The sequence below is a fragment of the Arvicola amphibius genome, chromosome X (assembly GCF_903992535.2).
Source record: "Arvicola amphibius chromosome X, mArvAmp1.2, whole genome shotgun sequence".
In the NCBI taxonomy this organism is placed as follows: Eukaryota; Metazoa; Chordata; class Mammalia; order Rodentia; family Cricetidae; genus Arvicola; species Arvicola amphibius.
The window spans coordinates 1816565-1839413 of NC_052065.1; the positions used below are offsets into that span (position 1 = coordinate 1816565).

The 22849-nt window shown below is 40.7% G+C and overlaps 1 protein-coding gene across 1 annotated transcript in view; it reads right to left on the reverse strand.

Annotated features, from left to right (window-relative positions):
* Ptchd1 (patched domain containing 1) overlaps positions 1–21901 on the reverse strand; it is a 48356-nt gene extending 26455 nt beyond the window's left edge. Inside the window, exon 1 of the mRNA XM_038317476.1 lies at positions 21551–21901. Coding sequence (XP_038173404.1) covers positions 21551–21901 — 351 coding nt within the window. The remainder of the gene's footprint in view (positions 1–21550) is intronic.
* Between the last annotated feature and the right edge of the window lie 948 nt (positions 21902–22849).

The window sequence follows — 22849 nt, forward strand, 5'->3', positions numbered from 1 at the left end:
AAAATTCTTAGCAACTTTGAATAAATCTTAATGTGGGTCATGTGAACATAATAAATACAGTTCTGACCGCTCAGAGCATTCAGAAAAAAAAGACAAATGACATTATTTCAAAATATGTTCAGATTTCTAAGAAGACAGAAGTTTGAGGTATTAAGGGAAGACTTCTTGGAGGAATTAACCTCTAAATGAGAGGTTCAGAATGTTAAAGAGTTCATCCTGGGAAGAGGCTTGGCCAGGGGTTTGGAACTGGTTAGAAGAGCTTAGCAGGTGGGAATTGTGATCATGAAATTTGCATACAAATTGTTTCTTTTTTCCCATTTTCTTCCTCCTACTTTGTGTTAAGGAATGTGGGGGAAAGAAAGAGACTCACCATAGTGGAGAATTAAAGAGCCAAGAAAAGACCACAGTGTCTTATCTACTAAAGTTGGAAAATAAACTTTTTCCTGAAGGCAACTGGAAACCAAGGAAGGTCTCAAACTGGACTAGCTAATCACAATAGTTTCTTGAGCAGATCACTCTGCCTGAAGGGTGGTAGCTGGATTTGGAAATAATGTGGCCTTGAGACAAACAGAGATCATCACACAGCGGTACAATATCTACTACATTTCTGAAAGGTCGAAACCCTGGTGCTCATACTAACTTGAAAAGGGTGGAGTTATGTCTCTACCTCTATTTTTACTGACCTGGACAACATATGCCAAGAAGTGAACTAGGTAGTAAAACCAGAAATCAACTTTCAGGTCTTGGGTCCTGTTAAACTCTTTGTACTGCATTTCTCTGGTTTCTGTTTCAATGGGTCATCTAATAATTAAAGATTTACAAATGTGTGGATTTAGTTGTTGTAGCCTTTAAGTTTTCTGTATGTACACTTCTAAAAGGCAGGCACAGGTCACACAAGCACAGAAATCCCTGGCCATGGTGTGACGTTATTTGGTAGCAGAAGTGTTTGGTACCCTGTTGAAATCCTCTCTAGCATGGATCTCTTGAGAGCACACCTGCCCAACTGCAGATGCCAGCATACACACTTCTTTGTCAAAGAGCCCACTTTGCCATCTGCTTGGCAAGCCAGAAGTGCTGGGAAATTAACATTCTTTGGGAGTAGTCCTCAACCAATGACAGATGGGAGTTGATGTTTTAAAATCTAGCTCCCTTTCCATGGGTGGGCTCACTCTGTAGTGTGTTTTAAACTGGATTGCCTGAGCTTCCTTAGTGATATTATGGTCCAGATGCTATAGCAATTGCCTGCTGAATTGCACCCTTTTAGGCTTTTCCCCATTTATGGCTTACTTCTCTGTTCCTCCTCTAATCAGTCTTCAAATAAACTGCCTTTATTTGACTTCTTGTTTTAGGGTTGGCTTGTAGGGGAACATAAACAATGTTCAGTAATGCCTAATGCCCCTGGAATGTGGTTCTTAGTGTCCTCAAAACACTGTTATTCCAAAACCACCACCCCAAGTCATCGATATTCAAATATGAATATGCAGTTTAAAAAAAAACTCGCACTGAGAGTAAAGTTAGAAATCACATGAGCATCTCCTCTCCAATCTTTCAACGGGGACACATTTTTTTCCTCTGATGAGACACATAGTAGGTACGCAATTAATATTTCTCCAGGCTACATTAAGAAGTTCATGTATGTATAGGACAGGATGTTCCCAACTGCACATCTTCTTTCTTTGGGGAATAACTCTATTATCTTTCTTTAAGGATCAAAAGAACTAACATGGTAGGGTCTGGGGTATGTTGATGCCATGGCTGTACCACAGCTCCTCAAGAAAGGCTTGGGTTTGCATTTTCCCAGGAGTGGAAAACAGTAGAATGACAATGATATCTCATTTTCTGATTGCTTATGATAAAAAGTAGCCATCTTTTTACTTCTGCTTATTTGGAAGAAAGGACCCTTAAGTTTAGCAACTTAGTTAGAAGCTTCTTCGTATAGTTCCTGAATATCTCAGTATGTAAGGTCTCAGGCTTCAGTGTTCTCTGTTGACAGCGAATGCTGGCAATGTTACCCCAGCTGGATAAGAGTCCCTATCTTTACATTTCTGTATTTCTGCTGTTATGGCAGTAGGTGTGTGGGAGAGACAGCTGATGTGTTCACTGGATCCTTTCCCAGGCAATGATGTGCTTGGGGAGTCTGTGCTGGTGGAGGCAAATTCTCCATGCATCAGTTGTGCTGCCAGTACAGGTGTTGAAAATTTCCATGGTGGCAGTGTGTTGGACTTCGGTTAAAACTGAGTGGATCTGTCGGCCAAGATTTGGGCTGCCTTTCTTCTTGCTGGTATTCACCATTGTCAGATGCTTTGTACTCTTTCACTTTAATGACAGGGTCACTGACTGTGCATATGCATGAGCATACACTCTTCATCACTGAGGTGTAACTTGCACATGGTAAAGTATACATATCTTGAATGTACAGTGTACCTACTATCTGTTCACATACCCTTAACAGTATCATCTTGGTCGGTCAAGAGAGAATATCTATAGCACCAAAATGACCCTTCATGTCTGTTCCTAGCTAATACTGCCACCAAACTTAGAGAAAAAATTGTTCTAATATCAATTAATATTTACTTGTTTTGTCTTGAGCTTCTTGTAAATATAATCGCGTGGTATGTACATGCATGTGTAATGCATTTGTTACTCATGAAATAGACTTCACAATCCATCTGTCTTGTGCTTTTAAGCAGTTTTTTGTTTGTATTCAATGTGCAAGTAATCTGTTGTGAGGAGGTACTGCATTTTATTGTCCCATTCTATGTTGGAAGACCTTTTAGGTGATTTCCATTTTGGTGTTTTTATAAATAAAAATTCCATGGACAGAGGCTTTGGAAGATATCTGTAATTATTGATTTCAGGTATATAGTGATGTGTTGGTAATTCTCTAACAAAAATAGCTCCATCTGAGATTTGTAAACACCTCTACAATTGCCAATTTCAAGTTATTTAGGGCATTCAAAGTAGGAAAAGATGTGGTCAATGAGAATTCAGGAGCCAATTCCTGCATACCACTGGATATACAAACTTCAGAGTAAACAGATAATTTTACATGCCTATGAAAAATATGTTAGAGTTGGGGTTGCTCCATATTCTCAGAAATATTTGGCATTATTTATGACATTTACCATTCTGGTTGGTGTCCACCGGTATCCCATGTTTGGCTTTAATTTACATTACTGTGTGACTGAAGCTAACCAGGCACCTTTCCATGTGCTCATTATCTTTGTAGTTATTTTCTTGTCCAAAGTGCCTATTCAAGTCTTTTGCCCTTTGGATTATTGGGTTGCTGTGTCTTTTCCTTATTGATTTGGAGGGAAAAAAATCAAAGTTCAAGACTAGTGAGAATTGTGAGATATGTCCAAAGAAAGGAGAGCTTCCGAGGCAGCATGATATTCTGGAAACAATAATCTGGCAGAGGATTCACACAGACCCTGTGTTCATAGCCAACTAAATAACTTCTTGATGACCTTGAGCAAATTATCCTTCTGGGTCTTCGGCTTCCTCATTGTCAAAACAGGATTGCTATCATATAGTGTTGCTGGTTTCTGAATGAGACAATATAAAGCATCCATCAGAAACATCCACTTGATCTGCCCAGTTATTCGTTTTTTTTTTAAAAAGATTTATTTATTTATTATGTATACAGCATTCTGCCTCCATGTATGCTTGCATGCCAGAAGAGGGTGACAGATCTCATTACAGATGGTTGTGAGCCACCATATGGTTGCTGGGAATTGAACTCAGGACATTTAGAAGAACATCCAGTGTTCTTAACCACTGAGCCAGCTCTCTAGCCCCTGCCCAGTTATTCTTTTGTGTACTGAGAAACTTTCCCTAATCTCAAGCAGAAAATGGGAGCTGGCATCTTTTCCCAGCAGTGCTATTCATGAGGCAGATGATGGACTAATTGAGTGGCCAGAAATCTTATATTCTTGGCCGTCTACTGATGTTTTTGTCATAGAGCAAATGCCTTTCTCATGGTGTAAGGGTTATATTATTTATCAGAAAAAATGTTATTTTGTGGCCATGTTTAGTAATATGATATTCTTCAGATACTTATTTGATATGGCCCAGAAAGGGTCTATATAGTATTTTGCTAAACGTCCTGTATCTTCTGTTTAGGGGGAGAGGTTTCCAGGAATCAGCATTATTAAGAATCTGGGACTGTTTCTAGAAGGATGGCATAGTGAATAGACAAGTAATAGACTTCCCCTTGTCTTTCTAGTATGGGTTTGTCAGCTTAGATAACATCTCCTCCAGAAAGACTGCAATGCAAATGCTGGTTAGGTCCTTCTTGATACCCTTTGTGTAGACACATCTATTTCATCGCTTGCCAAATTTTAATGGCCATGTTCTCTTAGCTGTCTAAGAAAGAGCTGAGTTTCAGTTTTTATTATATTCATGCTCCCAGCACACGGTATCCAAGAGAAGGTATAAGACAAACAAACATTCCAGGCAAGTGGGCATACTCTTATATGGTCTCCTTGGCATCACCAGCATCCATTAAGCAGTCTCGATACTGAGAGGTGATTAAGTAAAAAGTACTGCCTAGTTCTCAAAGGCCAAATGAGTCGAAATGCAAGCAACAAGCCAACAAGAACAAGAGCATAAATTAAATTGAGTGCATGTTCTCATGTACTTGTACAAGATACTGTGGCAGTTTAAAAAGAAATAAACAAGCAGAGTACTACTTTTCTAGCCCGGTGCTCAAGAGAATATATGTAAGATATTAATATGTGCATTTCTAGAAATAATAGCACACAGGAATGAAGAATACAGAAGCTTAAACATTGTCATTTTTCTTTCCAGGTAGAAGTAATTTCCCTGGAATCAATATAAAGTGGCCTACAGACCTCAAATAAGGTTTCAGTTCATTTAAGAAGTGGGAGAGCTTAGGTGTTACTCTTGTTAGTGCTGAGACATCGTGTAACAGAAGAACTGAGAAGGCAGCACAGTATTCTTATAAATTATTTTCCATGTCAAGTTAGCCAGCTCAAACAATTGCTAAACTCTGTAATGTGTTTAGTGCGTATTACAGAGTGCCTCTGTATTGTTATAGTAAGTCGTAGCAGGCTTTGTAACTTTTCTTTTCAAGGAACAAGATAGGAAACCTGAAATGCTAAAGATCAGATCACTCTGAAACAGAAATATTTTCACATGTTTTGCAAACAACTTTAGAAAGGGAGATTCCCAGTGTGAAGCAAGTAACTCAATGGGTAAAGCTCTTGCTGGAGATGGGTAACTTTGACAGATGACTCTGCAAAATGGCCCACTGGCCACCTACTCTGTTTCTCCTCTTTTTTTTTTCTATGCATTTTAGATAAATGAAGAGAAGATATATTAGGTTAAAAGGATTTTGGCTATATATTTAAGTTAGGGTTTTTTGGTGTTTATATGTGTGGCATGGTACTGGTATCTGTGTGTATGTGTGTGGGTGCACATGTGAGGCTAGAGGAGAATGTAAGGAGTCATGCTCCACCATTCTCTGCCTTATTCCTTTCAGATAGGGTTTCTCACTGAACCTGGAAGTAGACTGGGACTTAGAAAGCCCCAGTGACCCTCTTGTTGCCATTCACAGTTCTGACTTGATAGGTATGTATGTGGTCATATTCAGCTTTTTTATAAGGGTGTTGGGGATTCAAGCTCAGGCATTCATGCTTGCACAGCAAGTGCTGTTACCCACTGAGCCATCTTCCCAGTCTTGCTCACATTTTTATTTTTTTTTCTGGGACTGATGGTGCAGAATTGCAATAACTACTAGGGAAGCTAAGGCAGGAGGATCAGAAATTCAAGGGCAACATGGACTACAGAGCAATTTCAATGCCAGTTTGGAACAACTTAATGGGACCAAATAAAAAAATTGGAGATAAGACTGGGGATATAGTCCAGTGGTAGAAAACTTGCCAAGCTGCTCCCCCCAAAAATGTTTTACTTATTTGATAAAAAAAGTGCAAGAGCAAGAGCAGCCTTCTAAACTTTTCTTGGTTTTACCTTTGCTTCTGCATCCTCCTTTACTGGTGGGTGTTTGGAAACCCTATGAGCTGGAAGGCCTCCAGTGATTAATCCTGCTCACTTCTTAGATAATGATAGATAATGCTTTGAAGTCACAAACAAGAGTTCCGAGTTCCCAGATATAACCCACCCTGTTGGGCCAAAATTATCTCAGGGCCTGTACCTCGAGGCCTGTGGGACAGAGAAAAGCCTGGCTCTAGTTTGAGGGAACCGAGAGAGGATGAGACAGCAAAATCTTGGTAGATGCCCCTCCAGCCAGAGGGAGGGCTTGGCTGTCTCTCATTGGCTGGAGGTACCCCCACATCACAGGATGTCACTTAACCTATACTGACTCACAGTAATAAGCTGGGTTTCTGCTTTGATTTGATTCTCTATTGTGTCTGATTGTCCTGTGTTGTGGGGCTGCAGATCTGATTGTACTGTGTCATGGGGCTGCAGAAGGGGCAGATAGTGCACTCATCTTTCCCTGGGGAAAAAAGGAGGCTAAGGAGGCCTAGAATCACCGAGATTCCTGTAATCTTGTATCTTGTATAACTATAGTACACTATCAGAACCATGATGTTCTCTTTGTTATGATGATATTAACTCTAGGCATGATTTAGGTGCTACCAGTTTTTGCATATATTTTTTTGGTATATATGTAGAATGATACAAACTTTTATCACAAAAATTCAAGGAAATTTTGAAATGATCTTTTCTTCCTATCAGGGATGATCTCAACTCTGATTCCACATTAGAATGTTATAGATTAGCTTCAGAAAAGGGGACATGTGTGGGCCCCACTCTAGATGATACTTCAGTCCAACACTTTAGATTTTAGTGTATGCACAAATCAGTGTGTATTGGGAGCTTGTTAAAATGGGTACTCTGATTTAATAGTGTAAGTAGGGCCTGAAAGTTTTCATTACAAACAAGATCTCCAAAGATGGAGATGCTGCCAGAACTGTGGATCACATTTGGAGTAGTTCACCCTAGTTTTTGGACACTGGAATGAAAATAAATGAGTATGTGGTCTTATGTAACATATTTGAATCACTCTGATGATTCTTACATGCAATCATAGTTAACAGGTAGTTAGACATGAATTATAATTAGAAGGTCACTCTTCCATCTTCTATTTAAATAATTCTTAGTCATTGCAGTCTCTTCTGATGAGCTATTCAACTACAAAAAATCTTGAATAAATCCTTTTTATCTATAAATCATATTATCCCCAAACCAAAACATTTCCAGTGTGAACTCTCTTAGATTGCTTCTCTACTGCTTCAAATGCTAAAGCCCATTTGAGAGCAAATAAGAAGGAGACACTGTACTATTGTTTTATTGCTCAAACTCTCTTCTCATTTCATTGTCATTTGGTGTCAAAGACCACAAATACTAGAATGTTCTTTCTTTGGCACTTGACAAGATTCACTTCTGCTCCCATTCTGGTAGTCTGATGATTTGAGTTTTTCAACATGCCGCTACTAAATCCTTAAGGATAACTACATCTGTGTCCATCATTCTCATTTGTGAAAATCAAGACCACAACTTTTCCTCTCTCTAAACACAATTTCTTTCATTGGTTAGCATTTTTCTCTTTTTCTTTCTTAGAGTAGTTCATTCTCCTGTTATGTTCTCAAACTCTAGAAATTCCATCTCATGAACTTTGAAATAGGCTGATGTGTAACAAAGGCTTTACTCACCTGATATGTTTTCTAACTTCAGGCACATCTTCCATCTATAAACAGTTTCTAGTTCTTGTCCCCAGGTAACAGATAGGAGAGTGACTCATGCTGGACGTGGTAGCACATGTGTATAATACTGGTACTGGGGAGGCTGGTTGCAGGTAGAAGGCCAGTCTGGACTATATAGCAAGTGAGATAGACCATGTTTACCACAAAGAGTAATTGATTCCTGCTCCCTTTGCCCCAGTTCTTCCCACTCCCTTATAAGGTCACTCCAGGGTCACTCTATCCATGTACTTACTGATCCACAGCTCATTCATAATTTCTAAGGACACAAATTTATAGCTAATTTTTAGTCTCCATATTTTTAAACTCTTAACAGACATTCATAGGTGAATATTATTAATGTAAAGTTGAAAAAGGATTTTGAGCATCTGAAATAGTTCAACATATAGAAAATTCCTTGGAGTTTCGATAGGTTCTGCCAAGGTTTGGGCATGGTTTATTCTCTGCCATGTCCCTGGCCAACAAATGCATTCAGCAGGCTTCTCTGAGATGTCACTCAAAGTCTTCCTCACTTCTATAATGAATTCCCTGGCTCAATACTATGCCCTCCTCTTACCTGTTCACCTAGCTTTTTGTTTCCCTCTACGTCAATCTACATTTGGTGATTTACACATTTGGTTTTCCTGAACACACTGACTACTCTCTGATCTTGTTATTGTCCACTAAATTCTTCATGACAATAAATTTGATTTCCACAGTTTGACCCCTCACCTGTAGGTTACCCAACCTCCAGTTCACATCAGCACCCGTCTTCCAATCTGGATCGAAATCTGGATCAATCTCCTCAAGATTGCAAGTGGAGGCATATGACCTGTCACTGAGCTTCTGTCTGCTCCGAGGTGACCAGGATGTTACCATCCTGTTCTTGCCCTCAAGATGATGAGTGACAGGCAAGAAGCAGAGCTTTAAAGGATGACACTGTTGGTACTTTGATGAAGACAAGTTCATGAAGGTTCCTAGGAGGAACACATGACTACTAGAACATACCCAACAACTGCATATGTGTTAGACTAGTTTGGTTCTGATATTTCTTTAGCTCCTCAGAGTCAAACTTTTTTTCACTGCTGGATATTATTAATTAATAGGATCTGAGCTAATAGGCCCTCATAGTGAGAATTTACATTAACCTAGTTTCTAGGTGCCATTTTAATGTTCATTATTGTTTGGGCCCCCAAAGTTTCAAATTTCCTGTCTTTGTTTTTGTCTCTTTTTTGGCTTTTGTCTTTCTTACACAAATGTCCTAATACAGTTTGTGTCTTGTTGATATTATAACTACAATATATTGTTATTATACTGTAGCATTGTCATATACTGGTAAAACATGAGAAGGGGAAATCTTTATAATCTTTTAAGGAAATATAAGTCTTTTAGTGGACTTGTTGTGCCTGTGACCATAACAAGTACTTCTTCAGTTGTATAGACTACTTTATGAATCCCTGACTCATGTTGATTTTCATCACTCTGTTAAGTAGTCTAAGAGAAGCACAAAGCCTTCTGTTTTGAAGGGGCTGTAGTAGAGGAGAATCTGGAATAAAGTTTCAGGGATGTGCTTTCTCATTTTTTTTGCCCTGGAGAGGAAGCCTTTACTAAGGCCAAGAGTAAATGTAAGTCTTAATGATACAATTTTCAGGGAACAAAATGGAACTCCTAGAGAGTTTAAGCAACTTGATCGAGGACCCTTCAACAGTTCACAACTTGACAACACAGGCCTGTAGGGTTTTGAAGCACTACTTCTACTTGGCCTAAATTGGAGCTTACTGAGCTCCATCTATCTCTTAATAGCCCTAAAGTCCAACAGTAGTTAAGACAGAACATCCATTGTCAAAGTCCTCCATGTGGACAACTTACTCCTGGAAACTGGTAAGGACTCTCTCCTTTGCCAAACTAGCGAATTTCCTGAGATTTCTTCCCAAGTAGATCATGGCTTTTAGACTTCCTTGTCTGTCTGTGAGTAAAATAATTTGAGCAAAAGTCTGCCTAACCAGAACTCCCTTTCCTCCTCTGTATTACACTGGTCACCTGACCAAATTCTTCATTTTCTGGATGCCTCAGGTAATATCTAATCACTCTGGCCTTCTTTCATCAAGAATCATGCCAGGTTGCTGTAGCCAGAATTTCCTCTTCATTCCTGATGTTTCTTAATAAGTTTTCATTCACCATTCCCCACCCTGTTTTTTGACTATAAATGACCACTTTCCCTTATATTAATAATCAATCCTGAGCTCTTCTCCTGCCACAGAATACTATACTAATCCTATATCTATTTCAATGGTTCTGACTGAGTAAGGTCTTTATCTGCTTTAATAATCTTTAACAAGTGCTATGAGTAATATTTCTTCAGCACAACTAACTACATAGCTAGGGTCCTGTCTCGGAAACAACATGCAGTTATTATTATCTGCTGTGGGATGATTTGCTTTGATAGAACCTTCTATAAAGGCAAATTGGATCCAGCATAGAAAGTCTCTGGGAGAAAAGAAGCTTTGGTAACTGTAAATATGATGCTGGTAGCAGTAACATTCTCTGTCTCTCTCTGTGTGTCTCTGTCTGTTTGTCTGTCTGTCTATCTCTGGGTGGAACTTCTTGCTCTGTCTCAGTGTTTTCTTTATACTGCTCAGTCCCTTGAGTCAACTTATACCACCTGGAGACAGGAAGCTGAGGAAATATGTCTTGGTTTATGCTGAAAACCTCAAATATTTAGATTCATGTAGAACTCTGTATACAAAAGTTACATAATATCATTCAGAATTCACCAATGAAAAATAACTCTTACCCCTGCTTATATTTATTGCCCAGTTTCTACAAGTCAAGAATACCATTTTAGAATTAATTATGGTAACTAACTGCCGGGATGTTTTACCTCAGAGGTCTCAAAATATGGTCCCTGGACTAGGAGACATAGCACCACTTTGGAAAACTGGTAAAAATACAGTCTTAGGTTCTACTGCAGTCATATTGACACAGAAAATCATGGTGGAATCCAGTCTACATTTCGACAAATCTAGGCTCAAGTTGGAGAGCTACTACTTTGGCATATAGAAACAGTTAAAAAGCACACACAAAGACACAGCAAGGAGTTGTCAGCAGAATGGCATCAGCAGCCCTGGGAGTTTATGCAGCTACAGATTCCCAAGGACTTCCAAAGCACATTCAAACCTGAGAAGCACCATTAACCCTCTCTTGGCAATGAAGATTTTTTTTTTTTTGATAGTGTTAGGCAGGGAAAACCAGGTAAGTATATGATTCTTGACTGGTGGAATTATTTTAAACCTAATTATTGATTTCTTTTATGACCTATAGAAATAAATCTTGCAAATAGATGGGTGAGAAAGTACACTGACCTATAATGATAAAAATCTCCAGTCAGTAAAATTTTCCAATAGTTCAGTTTCAAAAGAATTTTCAATTATCATTTGCCTGATTGTCCTGATCTAGGGCAATTCTGACAACACCCTTTCTTTTGAAGTGCTTGCAGACCTACTTATGTGGGCAAGATTTCCCAGGGAAATGCTGTCGTCATGTAAATTAAGCAAGAGAGCAAAGTTAGGGACTCTCTCACCTAAATTACTGGAGAATTTCTTTTTAGGGGCAGGCTGCTCAGAACTGGAAAGAAAGGCTTGAAAATAGATCCCACCACCTCCCTGAGAATGTTATGTCAATGGCAGCTCCCTGGGTAGGAACTGAAGATTTCCTCTGGTGTGCAAAGCACCTATTAAGGCTGAAGATGAGGAGTTCTGAGCCCAGAGAAACTACCATGAGTTGGAATTCCAAGCACCCAACCTCATCAACAGCTCTGCCTGCTTAAGAACTTTATGTAGAAGTTGCTGCTTGCTCAGCAATAGGATGAATTCAGTCATCTATAATGACCCGGGTGGAGTCATTAAAGACCAGTACATTGCCAATCTGAGTATTGAGGAAGTGGATCTAGCACCAATTATTGCCTTTTGGATCAAAGAAAAACCACATTGTCTATTTACTCAACAGGCAGTAATCATGTTCGAAGAGCTGGCACATATAAGGAAATAAAAGCCATTTAAAAAGCAAATAGTAATAAAATCACATACCCTACAGGGGGATATGGTTATACAATGTTTCCACATATATATCTCATTGTTGCCTTACCTTAAATGGGTAAAAATGATGTCATTGCACCCAATACAAATGAAAGGAAGTTCAGTGACTTGTCCTAAATACACACACGCGCACATACACACACACGCGTGCGCGCACACACACACACGTGCACACACACAAAGTTGTTAGAAGAATGTTAGAATGGAAGTGTGAACTTGGCTTTCTTGATTCAAAATCATTCTATTTACAAAAGCTAAATCTAAGCCCTGTTACTCAAAATGTGATCTGCTGACCAACAACATCAGCATTGCCTGAGAACTTGATGGAGATGCAGACTAAGCTGGACATGGTATCTCAGGCTTGTAGTCACAGCACTTTTGAGGCTAAGGTAGAATCATTGCCTAGTGTCTAAAGTAACCTGGATTAAAGTGAGAGACCTTATCTAAACAATAAAATACCCCCAAAGAAAAAAAAATGAAAAATGAAATGCAGATTGGCAAGTCCCATTCCAGAAACCACTGAATCAGAATCTATAGTTTAAACCTATAGTTTAACAATAGTCCTAGGTGATGTGTGTATGCTGGTTAAAAAGTCTGAGTGCAATCAACTAAACTTTACTTGATGTATCACATATCCATATGCAATACAACCACTGATGGAGGATTCTCATTGGCTAATAAACAAACTGCGTTGGCTTTTTGATAGGGCAAGATTTAGATAGGTGGAGTAGACAGAACAGGAAAAAGGAAGTGAGGTAGATGGCTCAGACAATTGCCCTGCCTCTCCTCTCTGGGACAGACAGCCATGCCTCTCCTCAGGGAGAGAGAGATGCAATGAAGCCAGCCACCAAGTCAGACATGCTGAATATTTCCCGGTAAGACACCGTTCATGGTGTTACATAGATTGTTAGATATGGGTTAGTCAAGATGTGAGTAAGAGGCTGAAACTAGTGAGCCAGGCAGTGTTTAAAAGAATACAGTTTCCGTGTAATTATTTCGGGGCATAAGCTAGCCAGTGCCCGGGAGCCTTTTATGAAAAGCAGGCCTGCACGCAGCTCCTCACTATAAACCACAAGAGCAAAACCAAAAGCCAACAACTCAAACCTTGCAAAATCAAGGGATTAAATGTCAGTTTGTTTGAGCATTGAAGTTGGTAGCTGATAACAGAGTAGGTTTTTTTTCTTGTGTGATTCAGAATTGACAAAGCTTTGGCAGTAGTGATGATAAGAGAGCATCAAGGAATACACAAAACGTATTTACTTCCAAAGCTAAAAAATTGGAAGTCCTACAGATTTTACTCCATTGTCAGAATACATCTTGATTTTTGTAATGGTATCATAAAATTTCAAGTTCATCCCTGTGATCAATATTTCCTATTGTCTTGATTCACTCTTAAGAGGAGTAAGAAGTAACATAGAAATGCAGATCTCTGTAAAATCAATGCTATAACTAGGAAAATCGCTTGTCCCAGATTTTGAAAAAAATATTTCATGTTTGTGTTTGAGTATGAGAGAGGCCAGTATGTTGAGACTTACTCCAGCCCCCCCCCACACACACAAAGGACATCTATAGAGTGAACAATTGACTTCCAAGATACTGGTGAAAACTGCAGAGTGTACTGCCTCCTCCATGGGAATAATTTTTCAGTGTGGAAGTTTATACCTTCCCAAACTGAACACAAATCAGAGGAGGTTGGTAAGGAGTTTAATTTTCTAAGGATTCCTCCTCAGCAATCTGGAAGTGGAATGGATGCCTATCATCAAGTTTTGTCAGAGATGAAAAATGAAGTTACCTAAAGAAATCATATAAAAAAATCTCTTTGACCTAAATAAATCAAGAGGGAAGAAGAAAACATTGTCTATCCTCTAAGCCAACAATTGCCAATAATTTAATTATTAAATACTTGATTCACATGACACATATTGCTAGCATCTAGGAGATATTTATCAGCATCCTAGAGGAAGTATCGTGAAAATACAGAAAATTATGTAATGCTTTCTACTTAGCATTAATGAACTATGGATGCCAGTGCAAGTCAAGCGAATTTAAGAACAAGAAGGATCCATGAATCTGAGAAAGCCTCAAAAGTCGAAGGTATGAGAAATGGACTTTAAAGGGAGAAGGGCAATTCTAGAGAGAACCATAATAAATGTATGAACATGTTGGATATCAGCTGGAGCCCTACAGACATTTGAGTTCATAATGAGTGTGGCTGGACATGAGCCATTTAGATGTGGCAGTTCAGCAACTAAAGCCACATTATCTGGTGGTTCTAAGCCCTGTTTGGAATCATCTATTCAGAATCTGATAGTTCTTGGAAAACTGGAGAATTAACAGATATTCTGTCTCAAGACTTTAAGCTTCATGAAGATGAGGTCACAGTCATTTAGTTGAGTGAAAGGATAGATATCATCTAGGAACAGGGCCCTAAGTCCCTAAATGCATAACTCTGGCTAGATATAAGACCTTAGGACAGATGCTCTTATGGCCCTAGCCGTGTTCTCTCAGCTTACACTTGTCTCTACATGTCAAAGTCAATTAGTGCAACCACCTGTGGTGGTTTATTTAGGTTTTAAAATAATTAGAAGTGGAGGGAAATTTTACATGTAGAAATGCCTATAATTTATTATTCCTGTATGTAGGCATATCAGTTGGAACTGGAGGATAAAGAGCCAGCTTCTCACACACTATTTTCCAATGTCTCTCTGAGTTGGCTAATGAGAATTTGATTGGGGTGCCCACAGTGGACACTTGCTTGATAACGTCCTTCTGGCTGGCTTCCTCTTACTCCTTATATTTTCTTCTTACTCCCCTATTGACATTTTCTAATTGCAGTTCCCATGATAAGTAGCTTTAAACTAAAATAAATTCTCATCTTGACTATACTTAGATCCCACAATTTAAATCTAAATTGGAAGACTGAATAATTAAATTTTGTTTTGTTTTATTTTGAGACAGGTTCTCTATATGGTCCTGGATATCCTGGAACTCACTATGTAGATCAGGCTGCCCTTGAACTCACAGAGATGCACCTGCCTCTGCCTTTGAGAGGGTAAACAATTGGATTTTTAAAGATACCAAAAACAACCTTTGCTAGAGAGCTTCTGAGAGAACACTAATATACAAATTAGCTTCTCTAGTCCCTCGTTGCCCCCTTTTGTTCAAAATATGAATTGTGAACTCAAAGACACAACATTTATGATATATCATTCAGGGCATCTCACATGAAATAACAACTGGGGTTGATTTTCATTTTGTTTTGTTTTGTTTTGTTTTAAAGGTTAGAGATTACTCACCTCCCCTGCTGGTCATTAAATCAGTCTGGCAGGATACCTCCGTAGTTCTGTGGCCTTCCGGTATGTAGCAGAGACACAGGCAGTGCTGCAGACAGGCCTGCTGGCTAAGATATACTACCAAGCCGGTGACATTAAAGGTCTACTTTAAGCCTATCTCACTTCTCAGTCAGGGCTCATACTGAGCCCCCAAATCAGGTACCAGATGGCACATCCCACCAAGTCAAAGTTTATCGCCTCACATTTCCCTAGCTTCTGTTCCAAGGAATGCTGCAACCTCACGAGGAAAATAAACTGTTTCACTTAACTCCCTTCTTATTTATCATAAGGTCTTGGCAGTTAAGTGCTTAAAAGTTCTGTGAAGTCTGTCTTGTGAATTCTTAAAGGTTCAGTTTGGAAAGTTAATGAAGAAATATCTATCCTTCCTTGTGGAATCTACTAACATCCTAGGAGTGATTTAAAACTTAGGTTTTCTCTTAGGGATTTATATTGAAATGTCAATTTAGGTTCATATAATAACCAAAATTGGTTCAAAATGCTTACCTGCATGAGGAGAACAAATGATTGTTCTTAAAAATCTCTGTTGGTTTCTTGAGACAGGGTCTTATATACACTGGACTGGCCTCCAACTAACTCACCACAATGTTGAGAAGGACCTTGAATTCCTTAACCTCCAGCCTTAACCTCCCGAGTATTAGAATTACAGGCATGCACCACCTCGTCTTGTAATGTTCCTCAAATTGAAATGAGAAAAGTAGGGTGGGCACTTGAGATACTAACTATTCAAATGCAGTTTACTTAAAAGTCAGATAACACAGACTGAGATTATACTCAGGCTACTTGAGTATACTTCCCATGAAATGAGAATCAAATGTCTTCAGTCTCTTAATTTTCCCTAGTGCAAAAATAGCATGTAGAAGGCAATTCACTGACTGGACAAATGCAAAAAATGCTGCTCTTTCAGGCTTGGACTCAATGATTTTTCATAGAATGTCTTCTACCTGGATAACTCATAGAAAGAACTGTACTACCCAGGGTGTCACAGGACCTATCAACAAACAAGACACCTAGAGATGCTAAGAGCAGATCTCTGAATCTGTCTGTTGAGATGACCTTTACAGTGCTTTCCAAACTCTAGGTTCTTTGATTGGATGTTCCTTGGATGAAGCTCTGCGTTTGTAGTTTTTGCAGAACATCTGGAACAAGCAGCAAAGTGCTGCCTGCTTGTCTTCTCAACAGATTTGCACTCACAGTGGGGTCTTACACACAGTCAGAAAATTCCTGTTCTAAGTGGGCAAGTGCTATAGATTGAAGCTTCAGGCACACTGATAATGGACACTTTACTATTTGCCAAGTCTCAAAGGCTGGTATCAAGTCTGCAGATTTGCCTTTCAAGAAGTTAGATTATATTCAGTTTCTTGGTTCCTCTTCAGCTGGTATAATTTATAAGGGATGCAGTTATGGGATAGGGCAGGATAACCACATCTTACGAAGACTACACTGGAAAATCGTGTGTCTGCCCAATTGTCCAAGAGCACCAATTCACACGTCAGAGCATTGATCCCCAATCTTCAGCAAGACATTTGTGTATGAACCTCTGTTTGATATTTTTCCCATTAATCAGTATAGTTGAGAAAAAGGTCCCAATATATACAAACATATGAAGAGAAGGATTTTTCTAACCTTACACAATTGTCATTTGGAGCCAGATAATATTTTGTTTGGAGGGTTATTCCACGGTGCATTATAGAATTCTCAGCACTGTCTCTGGCCTCTACCCACTCACTATCAATGGCACAATGTCTTCACCATCATTATGACAATAATAACAATAACAAATAATAATAATAATAACAAATAATATCACTATATTTTGCTGTCCCCTGGTGGGGGCACAGTTATCTCCAGTTGAGAAATACTGTTTCATGAGTTATTTCAATAGTACTGACAGCATAAAATGACTCCAATGCTGAACTTTTAGAATACTATGTAGAAACTTTACATATAAATAATCAGATGGTAAGTATTTTAAGCACAACGGACCCCACACAGTTCCTGGCAATATTTTGTTTTGTCTTGTTGAAAACATTTTTAAGTGTAAAAACTATTTAGCTAAAATATAGATTATAATTTCTTCTGGTAATTTCCATAAGCTGGAATCCTTAGCTACTGAAAGATTTATTACCTTAAGATAGCAAATGTGTTGCCCTTTTCAGAATGCTGGAATCAAATACCTCTAAGTTAAATTCTATTAATCTTGTTTGTAATTTAATTCTATCAAATGTACTTAAACACAAAGAGCTTAAATGAAATGGAAACTCAATATTTGAACCAAATGAGATTCCCTAGTAAATGAAAAACCACATCCTTAGTGAGAATATGTCTGTTCTCTGGTATAGAATTAAATATCCCGTGGGGTTTCTTTGAGGATGTGGGCATAATATATAATAGAAAGGTAATTCTCCTAATCAGTTTGAAAGCCAAAATATGTTTTGATATGGCTGCAGAGGTTATTAATGAAGGAAACTTACTGTTTGAGAACTGCCTATAAAGTTATAAAAAAATGAAACGTCATTTTGAAGTTACATTTCAAAGTAACCTCTATGGATTTTTCTTTACCTATTGCATAAATGCTTTACTAAACAAGGAAGGGTCTATTCACTAAGTTTTTTTGGGGGGTATCAAGTATCTGCTAGGGACTGTAGGTGACCAAAGATAGAATGTGCCTGGACCCTGCCAGAGAACAAGCACTTTATAAGGAAAACAGCCATGTTTATCTTTCATGTTTTAATACATTGATAATTAAAATAATGTTTTATTTTAAGTATTTGGAATATATCTATCTATCTACCAGAGAAAATTAGCCAAGAAAATAACCTTATTATCCAATTAGAGCAACAATAGAAGAGGGGATATAAATAAGACTTTGGTGAAATATATTTCATTTGGATAATTCTAAAATGTTCATTTAAAAAATCATTAAAGTTGTTTATCATTTGAAAGACAGTTTAATGGAAGGCAATCTCAGGAAAAGAACACTAGGATATAAGTTTAAATCTGTGTTCCAGTTCTGTCTTTGTATTTTTTTCATGGATAAGTCAGTTAACTTTTAAAGAGTCCCCTGTCTGCCTGTAATGTGGTAGAGGCCCTATCTTAATATCCCTACACACAGGATATACTTACAACTTGTAAGCAGGGCAAGGATGGCAAGAACATCTTGAGGACTCAGCTATACTAATTCTTCTCTCTACATGAATGATTCCAGGATAAATCCACTATTTTTTGGCTATAACATGGATTAGTTTACAATGGGGTGTTCTAAAATTTCTTCTTATATAATCATGAAAATATTTATCCATAAAGTCCATGAAGTCTTACTTTTAAACCAGCTGATAAGAACATTGTTGTTTTTCTGTTAAAAGGATAAGGAGCCAAATGTAATTGTGTAGTAAAATACTTTTAAAAATTAATGTTTATTTGAGGGGGTTCAAAAATGAACTGCTGAGGCATCCTTAATATTGCTGGACTCTATCCACTTCTGCCTAAACTCACAACCTTGCCTTGCAGCCTTCAGAGGAGACTATTGCTCTGGAAAGGCACCTCCTACACAATATGGAATCAAATTCTTTACTATAGTGTCAGAGTAACATAATCATATCATTTACACGAATTTGAGAAAGCACCTTTGAACCAAGATTAATGTGATTTTCAAACAGACTTTTCCCTGTTATTCTCTTAACTACATTTTTAAAAGTCAACCTTTTTTGTCAGAACAACCTCCACTATGTTTTTTTTTTCATTTTACATTTTCTCTCTCTTTTTGTTCAGCAAGTAGGTGTCCTAATACATGAAGAACAATATCCTTCGTTGAATAGTATTATGCAGAGAAAAACATTATGCTTGAATTGCCTTATGCATCCCCTACAAGTTACTTCCTGTAGTTTGGCAGTACCGAGAAAAGTCAAACCCTGCTCAAGCTCTGCCCACTCATTTAACTTCAAATGAGATGCTATAAAATGCACAGGGGCTATTAGGTGTAGTGTACAATGTTAAATGTCTGTGGGGCTGTCCTGATGCTAATAACAAAGTATGGGAATTACACTAGCAGCGACAGTGACAGTAACACTTTCACTCCCAATACCTCTTGGGAAGGAGAAGTCATCATGTCTCTAAGTGGAAAAAAGGGTGGGGGGAGTGCTTACTCCCACACTTTACATTGCCATGACTACTGAAGAGCCATTTTCCTATCCCCCCTGCTCTAGACCTACCAAAAATAGGGTTTGAGTTGAGTGTAGAAAGAATAAAATGTATGTCCAATTTAAAATCAAAGGCAATTGCCTATGTTTCATGAGCATGCATTGTTATAAGCTGTACGAACTGATTTGACTAGAGAGCCATCATCTGGAAATGAGTTTATGACCACTGTTTGGCTTTGTTTGTTTTTACCCATATACCTAAACCATGAAAAAGCATCCCATTTTTTTTAGAAACTGTGCAGATTTCAAGACTGTTCTGTGATAAGCAGGCAAAGCCAGCCTGTTTCTCTCCAATCCAGTCTTCTTATTATATGTTTTTGTCTGTTTGTTTTGAACCAATCAAAAGCAAACAGAAAGAATATAATTGCAAAATATTTGTTATGCCTGTTGATGAAGTCTCATTAACCTTGACAGTGAATGTAACTGGTGACTGTCACAGTGGCATGGTGGTTTGTCAGAGAGGGAGAAAAAGCCAATGGAAACATTTTAGTGGGGGAATTCAAGGAGAAACATAACTTAGTAGTTCTTCTAGAAAAAAAATGAAGCATTTCCAACTGGCCAGATTTGCTACATTCTAGTTTCCCTAAGCTTGAGATAGCTCTACTCACACATTCTTGAGAAGATATTCCTAACAGTATTTATCTATATCACAATATATGCTCTGAAGTATTGAGAAAAAGAAATCCCACTTTGATGTTGAAAAACAACCTCAGAGAAAAAGCAAACATCTCAGCAATAACTGAATATGTGCGGTGATTTGTGTGCCATTAGAAATACCACAGGCCACTCGATGTGAGAATGTTCTAATTCCAGTCTGTCCCCAGCCAGATTGCCTGCTTTACTAATTGCTGCTGGATAGCATGTCAACAAATAGAGAGGGAAATTATAGAGGAAAATGAGGTTGTCTCTAGGGACACATGGTTACCTGGAGAGGAAGAGACAGAGTAAAGATTTCTCCAGGCTCACTAGCAGACTCCCATTGGCAGAAGGAGGAATCTAACCTTCCACTATTTCCAGAGACCCCACAGGAAACCAGCACTTTCCACCATCCTTCTGGCAACTCAGCTGGGACTGGTTCCTGTCTGCCCTCCCCAGAGCAGAAGCTGAAGTAAACAAACCTCATGGTCTCCACCTAGATTCAGATAGAACATCCTCACTTTTATTTTATTTGAATTGGTTTTCACTCATGGTCGCTCCACTTTTCCCATTTCTAGTCATCACTCCTCAGCTTTCCTTAGGAACTTCTTGAAAGTTATTACCATTAACCTCACTTTTCACATACAATTCCCACCTCAGACGGATGGCACAAGCAGTTTCTGTTCTGTGTTTCTGTGATGTTCTCAGGGCCACGTCCTGGCTCCTGCTCTCCGGCCTCTGGATCTGGCCCTCACCCACGCGTTCAAATAAACCCCAATAAAAGTGTATCAACCTGTTCTCTCTTTTCCCAAAGAAGTTGCATTTAAGTGGATTGAAAATACTATGAAAGATGAAATAACTGAATTGCGAGCACCATTTCATATTCTCAAATCCAGACATGGCTACCTTGCTCCTGGAGGAGTGGGCTGTTGGCTGCCAGGTCTTCATCAGGGACTGCACTTTTGCTTGGGTGTGGGTGGGTGTTATTTTCCTTACCATGCCAACTCACATTCCTCTGTCCCTTACTTTCAAGCTACAGTAACCTTTCCCAAAACACTTTGGTTGGGGGACTAGAGGAAGGGAGGTGAAAAATGAGAATAGGGGAATGGTGTCTCTGAACCTCACCTCCCTCCTCCTGCATAGTATTTTCTTCTCAAGTAGCGGGACTTTCTTGAATGTATTCTCTTGTTCCGCTTCTTCTTGGCCCAGTTATCCCAAAGCCTCCCTGCCCCCAAGCCCACTGCGACCAAAACAAGCGCACTGACTAAAGCACTGTGGCCGCCGCCGCCCCAACTGTTGCAGCAGCTGCGGGGTGACAGCAGAGGCAGTAAGGGCAGGGCCCGATTGGGACCCGGACCGGGCGCTCCATGCCTTGGAGTCTGAGAGACTCCGGGCTGCTGTCTAGGGACGCACAGTCTAGGAGAGCCCCTGCGGCAACCACCGCTTGGGATAGCAGAAGCGGTTTTCTCAGCCGGGACTCCGCGCGGAGCCAGCCCGGCAGCCGCAGTCGCCCCGTCAGGGGCTGCCCGCACCCGCCCTGCTCTCACCTTTAAGATCAGGTCCGTGTGATGCTGGTCCAGCATGTTAGCTTTCTGGAAGGAGGTGACGATGACCCGGCCGTAGCGCCCAGGGGTCTGCAGGTCCGAGTAGAGCCGGTGCTTGGAGCGGTTGACCGGGAAGAGGCTGTTGACTAGGTTGCGCTCGATCTTGGCTAGGCTGTGCTGGGGCGCCAGCAGGTGCTCCACGCTCTCTTCGACCTGGTAGCGGCTGAAGCTGGCGCCGAGCAGGATGGAGATGAGCACCGGCGCCGAAGCGAAGAAGACCGGGTGACTGGCAATGAAGTGGCCAAGCCGGGAGAAACACGTCCTCAAGCCCCTGTGCAGAACCTGCCGCAGCATCCTAGAGCAGAGAGGGCGCGGGAGGAGGGCGAGGCGCACGCTCGGCGCGGGCTCGGGCGACGGCGGCGGCGACGGCGGCGGTGGTGGTGGTGGCGCCCGCGGCGGCGGCGGCGACGGCGGCGGCAAGACCCTGAGCTCTCCTGGAGCGGCGGCACCACCATCGGGGAGTCCCGCGCCGCGCCTCGGGAGGGTCCCCTCGGGCTGGAGACACGCCCTCCTGCCCGCAGCCGCGCCTGCCCGGAGAGCCCCCCAGCTTGGCGGTCTCTGCGCTGCTCCCACTCCGCCCTACCCTGGGCCCCCTCCCCACTCCCTGCCGCCTCCCTGCCCGGGGGGCGAAGCGCGACACTGCCGCGTCCCTGATCAGCGCGGGCGGGGCTTGGAGCGGCCCCCGCGGCACGTCATGACCCCACTCACCCGATCCCCAAAGCCAACGACGGGATGGCGCGGGGAGCGGCGGCAGTGGTGGCGCTAGCGCCTGGAGACTCTGTGCGCCAGCCTGGAACACGAGGACGGAGAATTCCAGGCTACACCCAGTCCCCTCCTCTCAGCGCGCTCCCCCTCCCCCGGCTCGGCGGGCCAGTCGCACCCCCCACCCCCCACCCTGGCCTCCTCTCGGGAGACTCAGAGATAAATAAAGAGACGGCCCGAATTTTTCAAACAAAAAAAAGTAAAAGAGTTCTCCCGTTAGGGGGTAGAATAGGGGTGTCGCGCACACCCGCTTCGAGCCAAGTCTCTCCAGAGGAGGAAAGAAGCAGGCTGAGGACTGAGTGCGCCCCAGCTCTTGCCAGGCTCAGGTGGTGGCTCGCACTGGCTGTTGCCGAGAGGGGGTGGGGAACCGAGACGCTCGAGCTTGGAAATCACGCCTCCTCCCAAGTAAGAGCCTTTTAAGATCGCCCCAACACTGCAGCTCCAGGGGCACCACAGGGGACCAGTGCGCATCTGGAGCCT